General features: G+C 31.7%; 1 protein-coding gene across 1 annotated transcript; it reads right to left on the reverse strand.

Annotated features, from left to right (window-relative positions):
- Window positions 1–95: 95 nt before the first annotated feature.
- LOC130625347 (intraflagellar transport protein 122 homolog) lies at window positions 96–19,610 on the reverse strand. Its single transcript, XM_057440427.1, has 46 exons — window positions 19,507–19,610; window positions 19,101–19,167; window positions 18,306–18,390; window positions 17,982–18,060; window positions 17,814–17,890; window positions 15,462–15,528; window positions 15,313–15,379; window positions 15,151–15,224; window positions 15,000–15,075; window positions 14,824–14,916; window positions 14,625–14,723; window positions 13,994–14,070; window positions 12,675–12,736; window positions 12,543–12,601; window positions 11,891–11,965; window positions 11,748–11,816; window positions 11,627–11,670; window positions 10,967–11,060; window positions 10,756–10,841; window positions 10,542–10,620; window positions 9,552–9,593; window positions 9,397–9,474; window positions 9,193–9,270; window positions 9,041–9,081; window positions 8,818–8,890; window positions 8,669–8,695; window positions 8,393–8,446; window positions 8,034–8,096; window positions 7,902–7,955; window positions 7,559–7,698; window positions 7,028–7,099; window positions 6,861–6,945; window positions 6,260–6,346; window positions 5,895–5,930; window positions 5,747–5,813; window positions 4,986–5,064; window positions 4,633–4,706; window positions 4,301–4,401; window positions 4,057–4,157; window positions 3,727–3,808; window positions 3,547–3,630; window positions 3,232–3,343; window positions 3,015–3,057; window positions 2,447–2,535; window positions 1,416–1,666; window positions 96–1,038 (listed from the first exon to the last, which is right to left on the reverse strand). Exons 1-46 carry the CDS (start codon window positions 19,563–19,565, stop codon window positions 955–957), a joined length of 3,585 nt encoding a protein of 1,194 aa, XP_057296410.1. The 5' UTR covers window positions 19,566–19,610; the 3' UTR covers window positions 96–954.
- Window positions 19,611–20,304: the final 694 nt, after the last annotated feature.

Consider the following 20,304-nt stretch of genomic DNA (forward strand, 5'->3'; position numbering starts at 1 on the left):
CTTTTCTGAAGACTTCAAAGTTTTTATATTTCTTAATAGTTACCTGACTTATCGAGTTAAACATTATACACAGGGGTAGAAAAACACCAAAAAAGTAAGAAGAGACAAATTTTTAGAGACAACGAAAAAGTTTAAAAATTTACAACGTAATAAATTAACCAATATATACAATCAAAATCACCAAAAAGAAACAAATAAATCGATAAAAACTGTACATTCTTTAAAAGCACCGATTATGTTGTTGGATTTCATGCTCAAACACTTTTTTTATAAAAAACGAGTCATTTTGAGTTTGACCCAACAAATTTGAAAAAATAGCTGATAATAAATGGTACTGAAAACATTGAACACCTTCTTTTGCGAATTTAAATATTAACTTTGGGGTGCTACAATCCTGGACAAAATATTTGTGAATAGACAGAAAAAATCTAAGCTCCGCACAAAAGAATTTTAAGCTTCAAAGTTAAAAGAAAATTTAGGTTATTCTTCTCGACCCTTTTGATTCAACTATTTTGTCCAAACTCAAAGAGCTTTACAAGCCGTAACGTTGATTTTTGTGCTGTGTTCGCATAACAGAATGCTCCATTGTGTTTGGAGCAGAGCTTACCTGGTCTAGGATCAGTAGAAGTAGCCGGCTACATTTGATGCTATATGTCTGTTTAGAAAAATAGCACAAAAAACTAAAAGTAATCCACAAACTTTTATCTAAGATTGTAGTATTAAAATTCTTTCAATATATATTAAGTTATGTGTGACTTGACATGCGTTTTTCTGATATTTCTTGGAATGTTTTAAACACTAGAATAGCTCAGCCAATTTTTGTTCAGGGGTTTTGTTCAGCTTTCAGACCATAAAAACGCAGTTGCTAGTTTTCCATATTTATTTGACAGCTACGGAAACTGTCAAATGCTACGAAACAATAAATAAAGCTAAAAAATTTATCTATACAATATATTAAATAAAATCTTGTTTCGCTCGACAGAATGGACAGTAACCTTGTTGCAAGACCAAAAGTTCGAAATCTTCGGAGTGGAACAACTATAACGGAAAAAAAGAATGCAAAACAGTTTGTTTGTTTGTTTGTTTACAAGTGTTAATAAGATAAAACAATGACAGTCAACCATGCTATTTCCCTAGATAAATATATTGCATTAATTCCAGTAAACTTTCTAATTGAAATTGTGGAGTTATTAGACAAATAATTAGAGCGTACAAGTAACACAAAATAAGTATAAAGCTAGCAAAGATGACATTGTTGATGTCGAAACACATTTTTTGCAAAGCTTCTTCTGTTTTATTTACCAATCTTAAAATTTTGCGAGATTTAGTGTTTTTTCTCTCTCTCTGATTGAAAAAAATCAAGTGTAAATAGAGCAGGTGAACACGGCACTATAAATTGAAAAATCATCACTTACATTAAAACATGATTGACACATTGTGATGGAGATGTCATCAAGTATATTACGAAAGAATTGATATCTCAATGGTGAAGGCCACTTTTTCACAAACACTGATGTACGAGGTATTTTTCTCAAAGTTGGTCGACCAATCACGAGAGGTGTGTACTCTCCTCCACCTTGCTCAAATGACATTAGCTTTGTGGCGAAAGGATCGTCATCTTCGTCCATACCGGAGTCTGCGCCGTCCATACGTAGCGATTGAGAATCTAAAAATTGCAACAGCAATGAAAGATTTAAAAAAAATAAAAAAACACTACTAAGCACGAAACCTTATTTACAAGTAATTCACAAGTAAAGAGAAATGTTGGCCTAACTATCCGCATGGGTCACCAAGTTTTTAAGAATATATAGGAAATTTTAAAATATGCATATTCGAAGTACACGCCAAGGTTTTTAACAGTTTTATACCGCATAATGACAATTCTATTTGCATGTTTTTTAACTCACTAAAAGGCATGCGTTTTGGAAGAAAATATTTCGAGATCGGAAATATACGGTATAAATAAAATATTCGTTGTACGTTCGATTGTATGCAAAATGATTCCTCTAGAAAGATGATTTTATGAGGCTACGTTTTTTCACTAACATTTGTCACACAGCTTTTAACCAACCAATAACAACATAATAAATCCAATAAGCTAATAATTATCTGCGTTTGGAAGCTTGTAAAACAGGTGGTAGATTCTCACTCATTCGCTGCACAAAGATGGACGTTACACAATACAGCTCAGTTAGACTATGTACAGTTTGACAGAAATGATTTTTCTAACTACACATAGCTGTCCATAGGTGCATTGAAGAGTCTGGTGACATGTAGCACGATCGACTGCTGGTGTAATGGATTTCAATATCATCAACTCCGACTTCAAAGGTTTGAAGTTCAAAGCCAACTCTAGCCCAGCAAATGAGCCATGTTACGTGATAAAGCATTACGATTTTACTTCTGAGTAACAACAAAAACACAATTAACTTCAAAGGAGACCTACTTCCTTGCTGAGCGGTGTTATCTTGCCATCGATCAGGTGATGCATCAACTAGGGTGTCCATGTTGATCAACTTCATGGCTTCTTCGTCGCTGCAATAATAACACAGATAGACGTTATATGATAACATAAGAAAAGCTAATTTAACATCAGAAATATTCGGCAGCAGAAATAAAACAAGAATAGATACTTGAAGATATAAAACATATCCGGATGGAAACATTCGCGAATTTCAGGTCGTTTCGCGAAAGCTTATTGCATAAAAAATTAGTTTGACTTATTCGCTATAGTTTACATGGAAAATTTTTTCGTTTTATTCGATTTGTTAAAAAAGGGTCAAATGTTAGTAAGGGAGAAAAGAAACAAAAAATAAGGTAGCAATATGTCTCGCTAACCCAAGCAACATACGTGATGAATCAAGCGACAAAATTAAAATGACTAATATTTTTCACCATTTGCAGAAGCCTTAGCTCTCGATAATTTCTAATTTTTAAGGGACAAAAGAATTTAATAATTGAAGTTAACATCCTTCCTCACACTTCGTCCTAACTTGAAGATAAATCTTAGTTACCTTATGTCATCGTCGACAACAAATTCCACCAATGGCAACGTTTCTAAAATATCGAAAGATACATTATTATATTTCATTTACATAAGAACTAAAACAGAATAGACAATTGATCCAAATGGAAAATCGTTTAAACAATCCCTTAAGCATCCCAAGTTTTTTAAACTGCTTAACATTCTGACAACTTTTTCTATGCAAGACATATATCATGGATACTAACCAAATCCAATAAACGAATGAATGAAAGGTTGAGAACAATTGATGCATTGATTCCCTTTGTTGTTCAACAGAGGGTTGGTTGTTGAACATCTGTAGCACATGTGAAGAAGGTCCTAGAAAGAAGAATTGTAGGTAGATACACAATTGCAACTCATTCACAACTCAACATACAATTGTTGAAAATAAATAAATGCAGGCTTCGTTTAAGTTAAATAACACCTGTGGCATTTGCACTCCAGTAAGGTGACATCTACTACGTTAAAAATAAGTGAAGGTTAATAACACTTGTTAGATTTGCTTTAACTTAAAAACAAACCTGGCTATCTTGAAAAGGTTTTGATCGAATGGTAATGCTACCCAAGTCAATAAGTTCCTGATATCTATCGGGTATACGAAGTGTCTAGATGGAGAAAGCAAAGCATATATGGCTATGTTTCCAAACATTGATCTATTTAACATCTGAGACAGTGTGTTTTTGAGATATAAGGAAATGTACCTGCAGTTTATCAAAAGCATATCTTGCCAGTTTGTATGCACCAAGACTTTTACCCTGTTTTGCAACAGCAAATAAAGCATGGCTAATATTTACGTTAAAGAAATAGTAATTGATAAATAAAAAAGTAAATGTGAAATAGGTATGTATTTTTATGGAAAGTTGAATTCCATTTAATTTGTTTGGATGAGACAACATCAAATTTATATTCCCTGGATGGCGTCCTATTAACGCAATTTTGATCCTTTAAAGGAATTTAATTTCGCAGGTGAACCCAATTTTTGCGAATTCTGCAAACTGGCAAAAAATCGTTGATTTCGTATGAAAAGATACACCCTGGAAACGCCATGTGGAACTTCTTTAATCAGTGAATGCAATAAGAATCTGCCCATATTGAAGAGTGGTTCAGGCATTTGAGATGTAAATGGTTCTTCCTACAAATAAAACACATGTGATATATCTTTTGTTAATAAAACATTATGAAATAACTTGTTCACCATAGCAACATTTTTTATAACTATACTGTCAAAGTGTTTGAAAAAATTACTAAATATAAAGAAGTAAGAGGTTTGCATACCATAAAACGTTGGATAGTGTGATACACGTAATAAATACTAGCTTTCCTTTGAAATTCATAAAATTTTTCTAGAATATTATCCTCTAAATCTTTCAGTTCACCTGAAAAGGAGGATAAGTGATTGTTAGTAAATCAAAAAAATGCAACAATAATATAATACATCGGCAAATATTCAATCTCTATTCTATGTTGTGCAACAATGTGAAATAAGAGATGTTGCACAAAAAATGTTGCAGAAATAGAATCTCTTCCGTCAACAACTGTTGCAAAAGCAATAACAAATCTTGTTGGAAAACAAGCTTTAGCTAAAACAAAAAAAAACATTGGTATACCTGATTGTTTTTGACCAGCGATATCAAGACATTGCATGGAAAGTCGCCAAAAATAATACCCTGCATCGTTGAATCTAAAATACACAAACATACATCTTGCATCATCAAGGGCTGAGCAAGGCCGGACGGTAGAGTCCTTCATTTTTTTTTCTATTTCTGTTCATAAATTTTATCATTGCCATCTTTCTACAGGAAGCCTTATTTCCATTTCCATTTAGTTCAGTTGCATTGTCTCTTGTACAATAATGAAATTGTTTAGGTTTGTGAAGAGACAACATTGGTGTTTTTTTTTCGCATGGAGAGATGCCTTTCTTGATTATTGTGACAGAAATAATTCTGCATGAAAAGCTTACCTGTTTTCTACGACAGCATTTAATGTGAGTTGTTCCAACACTTTTACGGCATCAGTTCTGCGTCCAGCGTTGTGGAATGCTATATTGAATAAATACAATTTGTGTAGCACTAGACCACCCAAAAGTTAACAACAATTTAAAAAACGAACAAATAATGTTGTTAAAAAACACTAAAACGTCGGAATTAAAACTACAGTGACAAATAAAAACGTTTTCGGAGCAAGACCACGCGCCACATATGTCAGATCCAAAAATATGTACAATCGTTGTCATGCTAAACAAGTTCCGCTAGAAACAGTAGTTCATAAAACTGATCTACTAAAAACTTCATCGTTAATTAATAATTTATGATTGCTAAAACCGAACTTTTGTTTATATTGGGAGTCGATCAGACGTTTTGCGCGTGTGTTAGCACGTGCGCGTACGATCACACGGCTCTAACGTCAAATTGCTTTGCTACAATCAGGCCCGTAGAAAAATCCACTTAAATAAGAGTACATTGGAGTCAATACACAAAAAGTTTGAAAAAAATTTCAAAAATTGATGAAGAAAATGTATAGGATCATTTGACGAACGCTTAAGGATATATAAAGGTTTAAAAAATTTCTGAGGTTAGCAAAGTCCCCTTCCCTCAAAAGTGCAAAAAATTGGGTGCAATAACTGATTATTTTTAAAAAATAAAGATGGATAACGTGTCTGCTTCTACACGCAATATAATACTATTGCAGAGTCATCATTTGTAGCAAAGTACAAAAAATTACCTGCTTGAGCTTCATCAAAACGATCATTTTCAGCCAACCAATTTGCATACGGTACATAAACTTCATCCTAGAGTAAGCGTAACCCATCAGAATACATATATCTATATAAAGATATATTTGGAACTATTCATAAACAAAATACCCCTACCTTTAATTCTGGATGTTTCTCAGCCAAAAGGAAAGCCTAAAAGAAAAGTATATTGTCAATTTGTCATGATATATTTTAGCTCATCAGCTATGTCCAATGTATGGTTACTTTGTGTATTTAAAAGAAGTATAACATTGTTACAAAATTGATTTTGCACAATTGTTCTAAAATCATCAAGATTAGTCATTCTTTTTTTCTCTTTTCTTATGGCCAACATTCAATTTGCAAAGAATTTTAGATTGTCAATAATATGAGAACATCTAGATTTACAGACTCTGCATAGTTATACCCTGAAAGGATCACCAAAACTTAGTGTTCTTTAAAAGAACAGAGTCATTAAAAAATGAATAAAACAACGTTCTTACTTCATCCCATTGTAATGATTCAACATACAACTTGACCAACTGCTTCGTATCTCCAAGTTTTAAATACATTTCACCAGCATAATTAAACTAAAAAAAAGTTTATCAAAATGAATAAGACATTCACAAAGATGGTTTGTCGTCTTTTGGGCAAGTTAACATCGAGAAATTTCATAGGTTTTTTGTAACGCCACAAAATTTACTGCGAAATCTCGATCAGCCTTTAAATTGAAAAATTAAATTCAAGAAATTTCTGTTCTTTAAAAACAAAGATAGCAGCCTCGTTTTCACGTGTTGATCATTCGGTGGTATGGAACAAGGATTTTATCCGCTATTCTTAAAACAAGGTTCAGTTTAAAATTTTTCATATTTATACCCTATATAAACAAGGGTGTAGTTGATCACATGACCGTGGAGAAACTTTGGAAAAAGTAGTGTCGTCTAAATAAGAACATGGACACTCCAGGTTTAAAGTGAATAACACACAGAAAAGTGTGGGGAAGAGGATCTTTAAAGTGTAAAATTCCTCTCCCGTGAAAGCAACAGAAATGCATAAAGCGTGATAGTGACTTTTGGTAAACACTTCAGTTATGATTTCACCTACCTGACGAAGTTGTTGCAGGTACTGCGCACATCTTGTTAATGGTTCTTTATCAGCTTTGTTTAGGTTACGTCCCAATTCAACCAATCTAAACAGTTAACATATATAAAAAACACAAAAACATATTTGAGAAAACTGGGTAATTTAGTCAACTTAAACAATTGCCTTACTTTTCGCTCCAACCATTCTCTCCAAGAATTTCAACAGCTTTTAAAAACTCGCCAGCTGCTATAAACATATCACTGAAAAAATATGATGACATAGTTATAATTATTGAAATTATTTACCCAGGACAGGCTCCTCAGTTCATATTAGTACGTACAAAACCATTAGAATAATAAAAATTAAGGAGGCGAGACTAAAAACAGTGTAAAAATAAACACGTTAAAGCGCAAAATCGTTTCTGTCTAATGATCACATTATAAATGTGAAACTTCATCGATTAAGACGTAAAAACTCACACAGAGTTTAAATTATTTCAAGAGATTTTCTATATAAAACTTAAAAAACTTAAAATTCTTTAAAATATTTATGTAAATGTTGTCCTTTAGTTTTATTGACCTTCGCTAACGCTAGTTTCTAAACATTCAGACTGGCAACACTAGGTACAAAGAAAGTGCACTGAAATGGAGACACAACAGACATTATATTATTGTGGCAAGAGATGCTATAAAAAACAAGAAATGAATGAAAAAACTCACGCTGCAGCTCTAGGATCGTTTGTTGTTTTGCACCATTCCGCTTGTTTTTTGATCAGCTTTTTCACATTGCGCTGATCACTACTACCAAGAAATTCTTTGGCGTATTCAAACATTCTTAAATCTGTAAACATCTCCAAGGCCTTAAAGAAGAAAGAAGAAGAAATCCTTTAATATTTTATGAAGTTGTATGCAACCATTTGCATATACAAAAGTTCTTACATTTGTACATGTTGTCTTAGCAGCAGGGATAAACAAGGGAATAACTTATTATGGAAATTTGTCGAATTTTGTTAAATAAAAAAATCCCAACTCGGCGGTTAGTAAACATTATAAACCAGCCTACCTTTTCCTCGTTACCAGTACTTTTGTACAACTTAGCTGCTTCATGAAAACGACCCTAAAAATTGTATAAAGTCGTAATAATAATTCCATCACTTAAAACACAAAAAAAACGCCATCCACAATCAACTCCTACCTGATATGCATATATGTCAGCTAAAAAGACATGATTACTGATTCCACCACGTTTTCGTCTCTCCTGGATGAAAAAAAAAGTTGTCAGTATATGACACTAATGGCGAGCCTATGAAGGTACTAAATTATAGTAACGTGCAAAAACATTCTACAGTTCTTCTACTTGACATAATATAAAGCGCATTATAACGTTTCAAGGCCTTGGGCCATAGTACTATTATTTTGCCGAAAACATCTTATATTCGTAAGACCACCCGGCTAAGCATACAGATTTACAAAAATAGCATCAAAGAATACTAATTTTCAAAGTCGTAAATATTTCGCATCTTTTGCTTAAAAATTTGTGAATTAAAGTCAAACCTCGATACTGTGAATGAGTTCCAAAAACTTCAGATCTCGAACTCGAACAAACGCCTACAACAATAGCAAAAACAGGAAAGTTACTGTTCGAGTCTTTATTTGTAATATTTACACTCCAGAATTATAATAAAAAATGAGGTGAACAAGAAGAAATTCATTTTTATTACAGAAACAAAGATTCTTGAAATTCCAGATTACATTTTTGTGAGGTTTATAAATTTGGACAAGCGTTAAGTTTTAAAACATTACTACTTTATATCTAACATATCAACTTACAAGTTTTGCAATTTGGTATTCTGAACCCTAAAAAAAATTATTAAAAAGTAAAAACTATAAAGAAAAACAGCAAAAAAATGGAAACAGGTGGAATATACGAAGAAGTCAGATGGAATAGTGAATTAAAAAATATTGTTAAGGACACCAACCTCAAGAGCAGCCATTGCTAATGCACGCCAGTCACCATCAGTAACACCAAGACATGCAATCCTGTAAGCATCTCTATTAAAAAATATATCGACTCATTCAAATGTCTACCATATAAAAAATGCACTTGACGACAACTACTAAATAAAGCCAAAGTCTAAAGCTATATTCGTTTAATGATAGTAATGATAGTGAACGTTGGTGCAACAAAGTGAAAGATATTACCTGAACATTTTCTTTTCCAAATATTGATACATTGGAGTGGACTAAAAATAAATCATTTTCTTTAAATGATACAGTATTTATGTTACCGTATTTCAAACACATCTTTACATTTATGTAAATGTCACAAAACATTTCATGGTTAAACTGGTTACCTGTGGAACTTCAACAGAGGACATGTTGTAGACATGAAGACAAAAAATACGGGAGCCACAAAATCCAACAACAAATCCCTAAAAAGAACAGTAAGATATAAGATTGACTTTAATTGCAGGAATTAGGGATACTGAAGGTTAACTGATATAAATAATTGGCACTTCTTAATAAGAATGTAGTATTGTAAAGTTAGATCCACTCACAGGAACTTTCTGTTGGTGCACTGGGAAGCTGCCAGCCTTTATATTTAACATGCCACCACCAGAAAAACATAACATGTCCTAGATGTAATAAGTTAATAGCGTGTAATTATAAAAAGTTTAAAGCAAGCAAATTAAAATGAAATGAAGAAACTTACATCATTGTGTGTATTCCAAGCAACGCTGTTCCCATTAGGCTCCTATCAATGCAAAAACCAATGACATATTTATTGCTGACACTTCAAAATATAATTTCATCTACTTTAAAAGTAGTAATTTTCGCAAAACCTTGTTTTGAGAGCCAAAAAACTTTTGCTAATTTCGGAAATTTGCTGATTTTGAATTTTTCCGAGAATTTAAATTTCGCTAATTCATGGGTATAACGAAATAAACTATATATTTTGCGTTTTATAGAAATCAAATATTTCACAGGACCTAACTTTTACGATTTAGGCAAAAAGTTTCTACCCTTAAAGTACACTTTACTCTACAGCAGGATGCTAGCAGAAAATTAGAAAATTTAGAAAATTAGAAGCATTTTTAATAGCAGCATTTTTTTCAAAAATTCCACCACCACTATTCAAGCAACACCGTTACAATTAGCAAATAAATTGCTGACATTTGAAATCACTTCACTTCAATCTACAACAACTCTCCTAATTTTAATATATAGTATCTCTAAGAATAGAAGTATTTTTAGTACCAGCAATGCAATTTCACTTTCTGAATGCATATAGCTATATGTGTAACTTACTGGAATAAAATCATCTCTTTTAAACTTAAAACCATAAAACACATCGGCATCTTCATCAGAAGCACAGTAAATTGAAGATTTTTTGAAGAACTCATACGCTGCTTCACTAATCTGATTAATTTTTTTCACTTTGAACTTTCCTTGGATGTTTCCAGTATCACTAACATATACAACACTGTCTCTTTTGTCTCTACTACGCACTTCCCAGTTACTATACTATAAGCAATATAAAAAATGTAATCAAAAGATAACGTAAAGCCAAAACGAAATACTGACACATGACATGTAGGATGTAAAAAAACTTCTCAGTATGCATAACGATTCTGCATAATAACTTCAAATAAACTAAATTCTAACGTAAACTTGAAGGTTGAAAACAAGGAAGTTTCTTTACCTGAAATAGTAACTCTTTAGTTTCCAGACTATATACAAGAACAGTGTTATTTTCGTCAACAACTGCCAATTTTTTGCGACTAAATAAAAAAGAGTTTTGGTACAAGAAAATCTGGACATTTTTGACAGTTTTACACTAAAAAACAACGGATGAATACTCAAAAGCAGGGATTTGCATTTAAACAAAATAAAAAGAATGCTGTGGATTTATCAACCTGCAGGACATGTCCAAACATCTCACACTGGTTTGTTGTTTCAATAAAAGTATTGGAAATTGATTGTCAACAAAGATTTTCAGAATCTAAACATAGAGGAAGTCATTATTTATATCACCGATGGCTTAAACAACCGCAAAACAAATCTTGGGAACAACACAATGTCAAAATGACATGAAGCAATGTTAGAGTATGATTTTTATCCACAAACCTGACCATTCTTTAGTCCCACCAAGAGTCCTTCTCTACCAAGTGGGCCTCCTATTACTTTTATGTATCTGATCAAAGATTCCATCTGCCATTCCCTACAAAATATAACCGCATTTTATTTTACACGCACTAGTAAAAATAAGCTTTCGTTGCAATAAATAAATTCTGTCCAAATAACAATGGACATAAACTGATTGGTGCCAGCCTAACAACATCCGCTTTAGGTGCAAGGTATGGCAAATACTGCAATGCTTCAATAAATAAACTCTTCTATCAGACAAACTCTTTGATGAGAGCGACTCTTGATCAATATTTTTGTTTCGATAAACTCCACATTTAGGAGGAGCATTTTCTGAAACATACATAATACATATTTTAAATTTCATCCATAATGATCTTTCTAAAAACCTATTTGAAATAGGGGAAAAAGATGGTCAATACTGTACAATCTTTTAATATAATGGGCAAACACGGTATTGATAACAACATGGATATTATGCAAAAAATAATGAAATTAATTTGCAAAAATAAAAATTACGAAAGTCTACAACACACACACACACGCGCGTTTTCCCCCTCTAATTGATACCCCTAAAATGCCTCTAAAAAAATGGAAATGCGGTTGTTGTTGAGGTGATAAAAGCAATAAATAAATAAGTACCGTTCTTTAGTTCCGTCAAATGCTAAACACTGTAAACGTTTCTCCTAAAACATAAAAAAAAAATTAAATGCAAACATTTCTAAGAAATGGTAAATCAAATCAAGAACCTACATCTTAATACCTGACACAAGATCAAGTTATTTCCAGTAACAACCAATAAATTACAATCCACTTTCTTGTTAATTCTCTCCTGAAAAGAAGAGTGAAGTGTTAATAGAATTATATATGATATTGTTTTCCACCTTGCATAAATAAATTACCTACTCTGATTTTATATGTCATATCAGCTGCATCGTTAGAATAGATTTCGTAAATCACAATACGTTCTGGCATTTGAACCTAAAAATGTGCTTTTATATTAAAAATGAATTACTACATCTTTAGTGCACCCTTTTTAATTATTCTAGTTTTAACTCTTTCAGCCATCTCTATAGTCTCAGAGAAAAACTGACAATTTCACAACACATTTTTAACAATCCATAACCGCTGAATGACTTACTCAATTGACTTCAATATCACCCTTTTTTCCTATAGCTTTTGTAATACAAAATGAATGTAAGGTAAAAAAAATGAAAAAAGCTTTCCTGGAATTAAAGCACTTATTAGCTTAGCATAGCCAAATTTTATATGGAAAGAATCATCTTGTGCCGGTTACGAAACCCTCGAAAGTTAAGAGTCTGCAGACCACGGAAATAAATAAAGCTTTTAGGACCCACATGCCAGACCTCTGGAACACATGTGACAATATTAGACTGTTGGGTTTCTTAATAAAAATATAGCTAAAGAATTTGTTGATCAATAATTATCCCAGAGTTTAAATAACTTTAGCTTGTAATGTAAACTTTGCCTAGTTGTATATACATACAAAGCAACACCAAAATTAAAACCAAAAGTATAACTAATTTGTAAAACTTACCGCAAGCCTATGCTTATATATTGCAATTCTTTTGACCAGCTCTCTGCATTTTATACGAACTAAAGTAATAAAACAGAGTGATAAAAGAATAAATATCCATCTACTTAAACCTAGAAAAGTGATTCTATATACCTTTTTGTTCAGTGATCAAATGCTGTATAATCACATCAGTCATATTATCACGATAGGCATACCTACATAACAAAGAAGAATGCAAAAGAAATCCACATTTTACATTTGCCAACAACGGTTCTAAAACAAGAGACATGCTAGAAGTATTTATTCAATAGAAATCACTATCTAATCATTCTAAAGGGCCACGGTATATTTAAAAGTTTTTTCATCCACAAGCACTGTGTTTAGGAATTCGCAAGTAATTTCACTACATTTTGCTTGAATAAATTTTTTTTCCTATCAAAAGATTAAAGTCTGTTGGCTTGCAATGCAATGCAAAACAATGATAAAGTGTGTGTAGTCTATCATGCTCTTTACGATTTCTACGCAACTCCAGTAGTGCATGCATGTAACGTAACTTTCAAAATCTGTGTTAGCAATAAAAAACTATGAGAGAGAATTAAGTCAAAAACCAGTTTCGATAATTATATGAACAGTAGGGTTATGTATCAACTACATCTTTTCTGTTTAAACCCATAAAATCATTATAAACTGTTTTTTTTCAAAAACTGATGTCGGCAATGCAAAAACATTTGTCCGAAAACTTCGTGCAAACCTAAACTACTTGAAAATTGGTAAACTAAACTGCAGTATTTACAAAGGTTGGCTTGGTGCAACTATCCTCTCCATTTGTGCTGCAAATGTCTGAAAAGGAGCATACATCAATTCGAGATATGCCATACTTCCATACTCTCTTCTTCTTCTCAAAATTCCTGTAAACTGAATCGAGCTATAAAAAATTATCTTACAAAAATACTTGATCTAAAGCTAATTTATATACAGCCATAAACATGAGACTGATGAGACTAATGAGACTGATGTGAACTCAAACTAATTTGAGCCACTTTGGTCTATAGTATATTTCTTTACTTTTTAGTTTTCATCACTTTAACAAATTCTAAATCACTTCAGTCAAATTACTAAATTGAAATTCTAAACTAGTGCAAGATTTCAATGTAAACACATCACCACAGATTGAAGTACTGTTTTCAGTCAGTGCACATTCTCGAAGAGCACAAACACAAATAATTCAACCCTTCACATCCCATCCCTGATATTACATCCAGCCCAAAAGTCACTGCAGTGTACAATTTCAGTTTGGCCTCATATGAAAGGTTTTAAAGTAACAGAAATTTTTTTTAAATTATACTGCAAAAATTCGACCCTAATTTTAATGCCTTATAGCACACTACAAAAAAAAGTTACCAGTTTCCCTTAAATACTATTGTTGCAATTAATTTCATAACAGAAAAAAAGTTAGAGAGAAAGAAGGATACCTGTCTTTGTATAAACCATGTACAGTGCTAAAAATAAGCTGGTAAAATGCAATTGTTCCATCATCACTGCCACAAACCTGCAAAAAATAAAACTTTTATTTTTATTTTTGTATATGCCATTTCAGTAGTTCATTAATTCCGGACCTGGTACAGTCAAATATTATTTTTACAAGCACAAAAATACACAATGTAGCAAACCAATCGATAAGGATATTCAGACCACAATATGCTATGATGGTGCACCTAAAGTGGGTACAGTTTGAGTATGTAGGGAAGAACAATACAAAGATAAGGTCTACGAGTCAGGCTACATACAAAGTATAAAAAATAAATCTAGCTAGAAGATTGGATAACAAAATGACAGGGGAAAGACGAACAAAACAACATATTTAAGAACAAAAAATAATTAAGAATTAACTTAAAAACGTTATTACATTTGCTATGTATTTACTAAAGTGGGGCTTAAAAAAAGGTTGGAGAAGATTGCAAAATGTTATTTTTACATTGCACAAAAAAGAGGAAAATAAAATTTGTCTATCAATTGACATTACAAGTAAACTATGAGCGAGAAAACAGCAAATGAGTAGTCAGTTAAGAATGGCCTAAGAATGGCTTCACGTTTGTTACGTACTACATAGTTTCCTTCAGGTCGTGCTTTACACGTCCACACCCAACTTTGAAGTTCACCAATAACAGCAAGTCGAACACCTTCCTTGGTGTACAAATAGCACTAAAAATAAGAAAACATAAAATGTTTATATTAAAGATCTTAAGAAAGAAAACAAACAAACACATGTACAGTAAATGAGCTCATCTTTTAGCCTCATCACCTTTTTGTCAGATCCTCCAATCACCAAAAATTCTCCTTTGGGGAAATAACTTAAACTGCATGGATCAAAGCCCAAATGTCTGTCTTTACCAATCTTTAAAGAGAATGTTATTAATATATGCAGTGAAAACGGGATCTTTTTGAGAAATATAGGATGAAAAGTTACTGTCGGCTTACTTGCTTTCCACTTAACTGATAAAAAGACAGACGTTGACCCCAGTCACCAACTGCAAGGATGTCTGTTGTTTCATCTCTAAAAAATTTACAACAAAATACAGTGTATTGTTAATCAAAATATGTTATATATCAAAAAGTGATAGATAATTACACAGACGGATTCCAGGACATCGTCCATACAGGTGAACCTCCAGACCGTTCTATTTTAACTTTTTCTTCCCCAGACTAAAATGAGATAAGTAAATTTATAGTGCTTGCTACAGCGCATAGTAAAATGGGTGTTTACAAAGAAGAAATATAGTTGATTTTTTACCTTGTTTCTAATGCTAATAATACCATTAAACAAACCAAGAGCTAAATACTGTCCATCATTCGTCCAGCTGAAAATGTTAAGATAAAATATACATCAAATTGAGTATTGCAACAAAACACATCAAAACAGAATATCAACAATAAACCCACCAACAACAAAGAGCTCTTGATGAAAGTTTATGTTTGGAAACTGACTTCTGCTCACTGGACCATAAACCTACAGAAATATATGGAGAGTGTAAAGAAAAGTCATGGCCTTCAGTATTAGGCACAATCATTAAAAATAATGCAAGACCGTATGAACTTGCATGTGATTTTCTAAGGAGCGCTTAATAAGAACCGCAAACTGTGTGACACGCTAAAGTGGAGAGTTTTAGTACGGGTATACACGATGTCATAAATCAAGAGAAGCGCTCACAACTTTCTCATAACTTTAGCTGAAAAACACAATGTTTACAAGCTGTTGTTACCCGCAACAACAGTTACTGTGGCCTAACACCGCATTTCGCAGCCAATAAAAATAGTAAGGGTGAAATTTCAAATTTTCAATTTGAACAGAAGTTTTACAGGTAAACAAGAAGCCCTGCGGCTTAAAGATTTCTGCCATTAGCAATAATCTACAAAAGTACTGAACTGTGAAGAGGACTGAGTAATATGGGGGAACAAAATCATTGAATATTCTAAAATTTTATATTTAAGTTTTTGATTATTATTGTAACTGGAAATCATAGCTAACTTAACTTACATAAACTTCATTTCTCTATATAAGAAAAAATTTAAAAGAAAAATAATAAACCTGAAAATTGATGAACAATAAAAACAAAATAAGAACAACGGCAAGGTTGAAAATTTATTTATTTTCCCCTTTTCTCTGAAAAACAACTTGGAAAATATCTTTAAGGTGGCAGCAAATTTTTTTCCCATAATCAGTTACGAAAGGTTATTTTCAGACTACATATGCTTATTCTTTCTTTTATAACATACTTGTCACGATTTTATGACTATAATACATTATCTTTCACCAAAAATATTTAGCCTCAACAATTCCTCTTTAAATTAAAATCATGAATAATTAATTAGTTCTGCCTAATATAGCTTTAGTCTACGTGCTTGGAAAATTGTACAGAAGCAAATGATATTAATAACAGCATGAGCTTTAACTTTCGATAGCATATAAATTTAAAATAAAGTGTTGTTCAATGGATAATAAAACAATTTGATGCACTGTTAGGATTCTTGTTGACTTAAAACTCATTTTAGCCTCGTTCTCAGAAAAAAATCTGTCAAAACGAGGATTTAGGCTTTAGTCTGGATAAGTTTCGGGCAGAAATCAACAACTGCTTTAGACATCTCCTATTATTGTTACGTCTTGTTTTATCGCTGTTATCGCTACTTCTTGTTTTTATCGCTATTATCGTTACTTCTTGTTTTTATCGCTATTATCGTTACGTCTTGTTTTTATTGCTACTATCGTTACTTCTTGTTTTTATTGCTACTATCGTTACTTCTTGTTTTTATCGCTATTATAGTTACTATTTGTGTTATCGCTGTTATCGCTACTTCTTGTTTTTATCGCTATTATCGTTACTTCTTGTGTTTATCGCTATTATCGTTACGTTTTGTTTTTATCGCTACTATCGTTACTTCTTGTTTTTATCGCTATTATCGTTACTTCTTGTTTTTATCGTTATTATCGTTACTTCTTGTTTTTATCACTATTATCGTTATGTTTTGTTTTTATCACTATTATCGTTACTTCTTGTTTTTATCACTATTATCGTTACTTCTTGTTTTTATCGCTATTATCGTTACTTCTTGTGTTTATCGCTATTAGAGTTACTATTTGTGTTATCGCTATTATCGTTACTTCTTGTTTTTATCACTGTTATCGTTACTTCTTGTTTTTATCACTATCATCGTTACTTCTTGTTTTTATCGCTATTATCGTTACTTCTTGTTTTTATCGCTATTATAGTTACTATTTGTGTTATCGCTATTATCGTTACGTCTTGTTTTTATCGCTACTATCGTTACGTTTTGTTTTATCGCTATTATCATTACTTTTTGTTTTATTTTAACGTGACGATAACACCAGGTATTTTGGCGTTATTTACTCTATTTATGAAAGAAACCCTTATTTGCTGTGCTGTCTCTATTTATCTCCCTATCTCTAGATCTCTCTATCTATATCCTCAGGTGATTTTAAAGATTCCGGCTTGTTTATATTGAAAAATGCATGAATAAAACTTTTTCAAAATATATTTAGAATCAACTGCAGAATTAATCATTTTGCAATGAACATGGATTTCCAAGTAACGTTTTACATTATATTTTAGTGGAAGGGCATGAATAAATAAGAATGTGTACCCTACTGTTTCGTGCCAAAACCCTCTATTTGACATTTGAACAAAACAAAATATCATAAACAAATAATAATATGCAAGTAGCCCACTTATATACACATTTCTAAAACAAGGAAAAAAGATGATTTTAATCACTTACCAAAGTCATCTGAAGTACAACTGGCGAGTTGATGGTTTACTGGATTGTATTGAATACATTGTATAGCATTGTTATGCCTGGATTTTTAAAAAAACATGGGAAAACTATGCATGTATGCTTAAAGAGTAGCAAGATTTACATAAAACAGATTTATTTGTACAAACTTACGTGTATTTTAAAATGCCCTCCAACTTATTTGTCCAAATGATAACACATTTATCAGCTCCACCGGAAGCAAATCTTTTGCCTAAAACACAAAAAAACACATTCAATTGCATCACAACTACAGTTTAAAACATTAAAAAATAAAATAGAATGCAACAGAAATGAAAAACAGATAGAAAATATATTAGTTACAAAAATAACAAACAGACAAATAAACTAACAAACAAATAAGCAACACCAACAATAACGACAACAACATTAACGGAAAACACTAGAAAAAATTGTTTTCTAATTTGAATTTGCATAACTTTCAGAAAAAACCAGTACCATTTTTCGCATATGCCACACAATAAACAGTTTCCTTGTGACCTTTTAAAGCTCGAACAAGTGAGCCATCAGCTGTGTCATACACCTGCAAAAAATTTGGTAAGTACATGTAGCCTTTAATATTTTATTATACATTTTTTACTATATTTACTATTAACATATTATTACATTATAAAATCTGAAACTTAGCCATTTTTATTTTGCAAGAACTCGTCAAGTGATAAGATCAGTAATTAAGTGAATTTATAATCATGGTATAAAAAAGCAATTGATGTAGCTACAATAAAAAAACTACAATGATTAAAATACAAAAAGTCAATCAAATGTTGATACTTGTTGTAATATTTAATTTTTAATTTAACTTCCCATTCCTTAAAAAGAATCAAATATAACACACAAAATGTAAGCAAAATATTGTCTTTAACAATATCACAGATGTCTCATTTAGCATCCCTTCTGGATATTACTCTTTGTTAAGCTCTCCTTTTAAGAACAATTTCAAAAGAAGTGGCTCTTTCTTGAGCATGTTATCAAATCACTAAGAAAACGCTAATTTTAGTTTATTGACTTGTATTTAAAGAGAAAAGATTGTAAGAGTGAAAAAATGGATTTTTTTATTAAACACCACTCCAGAATATGCGCCCCTCTCAAACAAGTGTCCTCTTTTGGAAAGCAACTCTGAAATACAGCACCCAAGTTGCTTACCCAGAGTGCTTAATCAAGCCTTTACTGTAGATATAGATTGAGGTAATGTTCAAAAACTATTGATAAAGTGTGAAAAGAAAAGAAAATTACCAGAACTTTATTTCCAGATGCGGCTATCAATTGTGAACCATCAGGATTAAAGGCAATGTCATAAATACTAAAATATATTTCAATGTAACATGAAAATTGTGTGGAGTATGGAGAAGGATTAAAGATACATGCCTTAAAATGAACGTATTCCATAGATTACACATGCAAAGTCAAACTTTATAAACTGCAAGCCCCATGAAAGAATCTACTTATTAAGAAGTGGAACAGTTTCAAATTGTGATCTTAAAACTTTTGGTGACGTCATTATGCATATGAGCATAAAATGTTGTCTAATGCCTGCTCAAAGCAGCTGACACATCCTTTTTGCCAAACACATCAAAATTTTAAACATGAAGTCTTTATTTTCATAAGGGATTTATGTTGATGGTATAAACAAAAACCTTACCAGACAGGAGCTTGATCTTTGTCATGAACTTTATCAACCCACGTTGGTATAGCTCTCATAACTGAATCTTAATTGATACTCAACTAACAATAGTGAAAAAACATTGCAAAAATGTTATGGATAACCATTTCTTTTTATTAGTTTAAAACAGTGAATATATTTAAAATGAAGCATAAGCTTTTCGAACTTTTACATTAATGAAGATTTATCTTGTAGCCATCAACCATATTATAAAAAGATGGTTAATCAAAAATTGATAATACAAATCTCTTTAACACAAATACAGGTTTACTAAATAAAAAATATTCAGGCAGTGTCTTTGATTACAAGAAATTGAAAAAATGACATCTTTTTATTAAAACTATGCAATGACTTCTTTCACTAGGCATATAGTAAAGCACGGAACTCAGGAATAATGAAACAACAGAATTATATACCAACGAAACAAATTATGGCAAAACAGAACAAATCTGGAACAACTGTTCTGACTAGAATAGCTATTTCAGATAAAGAAACATGTACGTGTATATCCCTAAAAAATAATTTCCAACTTTTGTTTTGAACCAATCACAAGAAAAGACATTTTGCACAAACATTAATAAATTTAGTAATATATACACTTTAACTACATCATTAACAACAGTCATAACCACTTAAACTGAATCATTGTGGAAAGCGCTAAAATTTATTTAATTCAATACTTTTTTGTGGCATCGAACTGTAAAAAAACTGTTAGATTTTTTTTCTTTTTCAATACTTTCTTTCAATTTATATAATTGTTTTAAGAAATGTAATCCT

The sequence above is a fragment of the Hydractinia symbiolongicarpus genome, chromosome 14 (genome assembly GCF_029227915.1).
Source record: "Hydractinia symbiolongicarpus strain clone_291-10 chromosome 14, HSymV2.1, whole genome shotgun sequence".
NCBI lineage: Eukaryota > Metazoa > Cnidaria > Hydrozoa > Anthoathecata > Hydractiniidae > Hydractinia > Hydractinia symbiolongicarpus.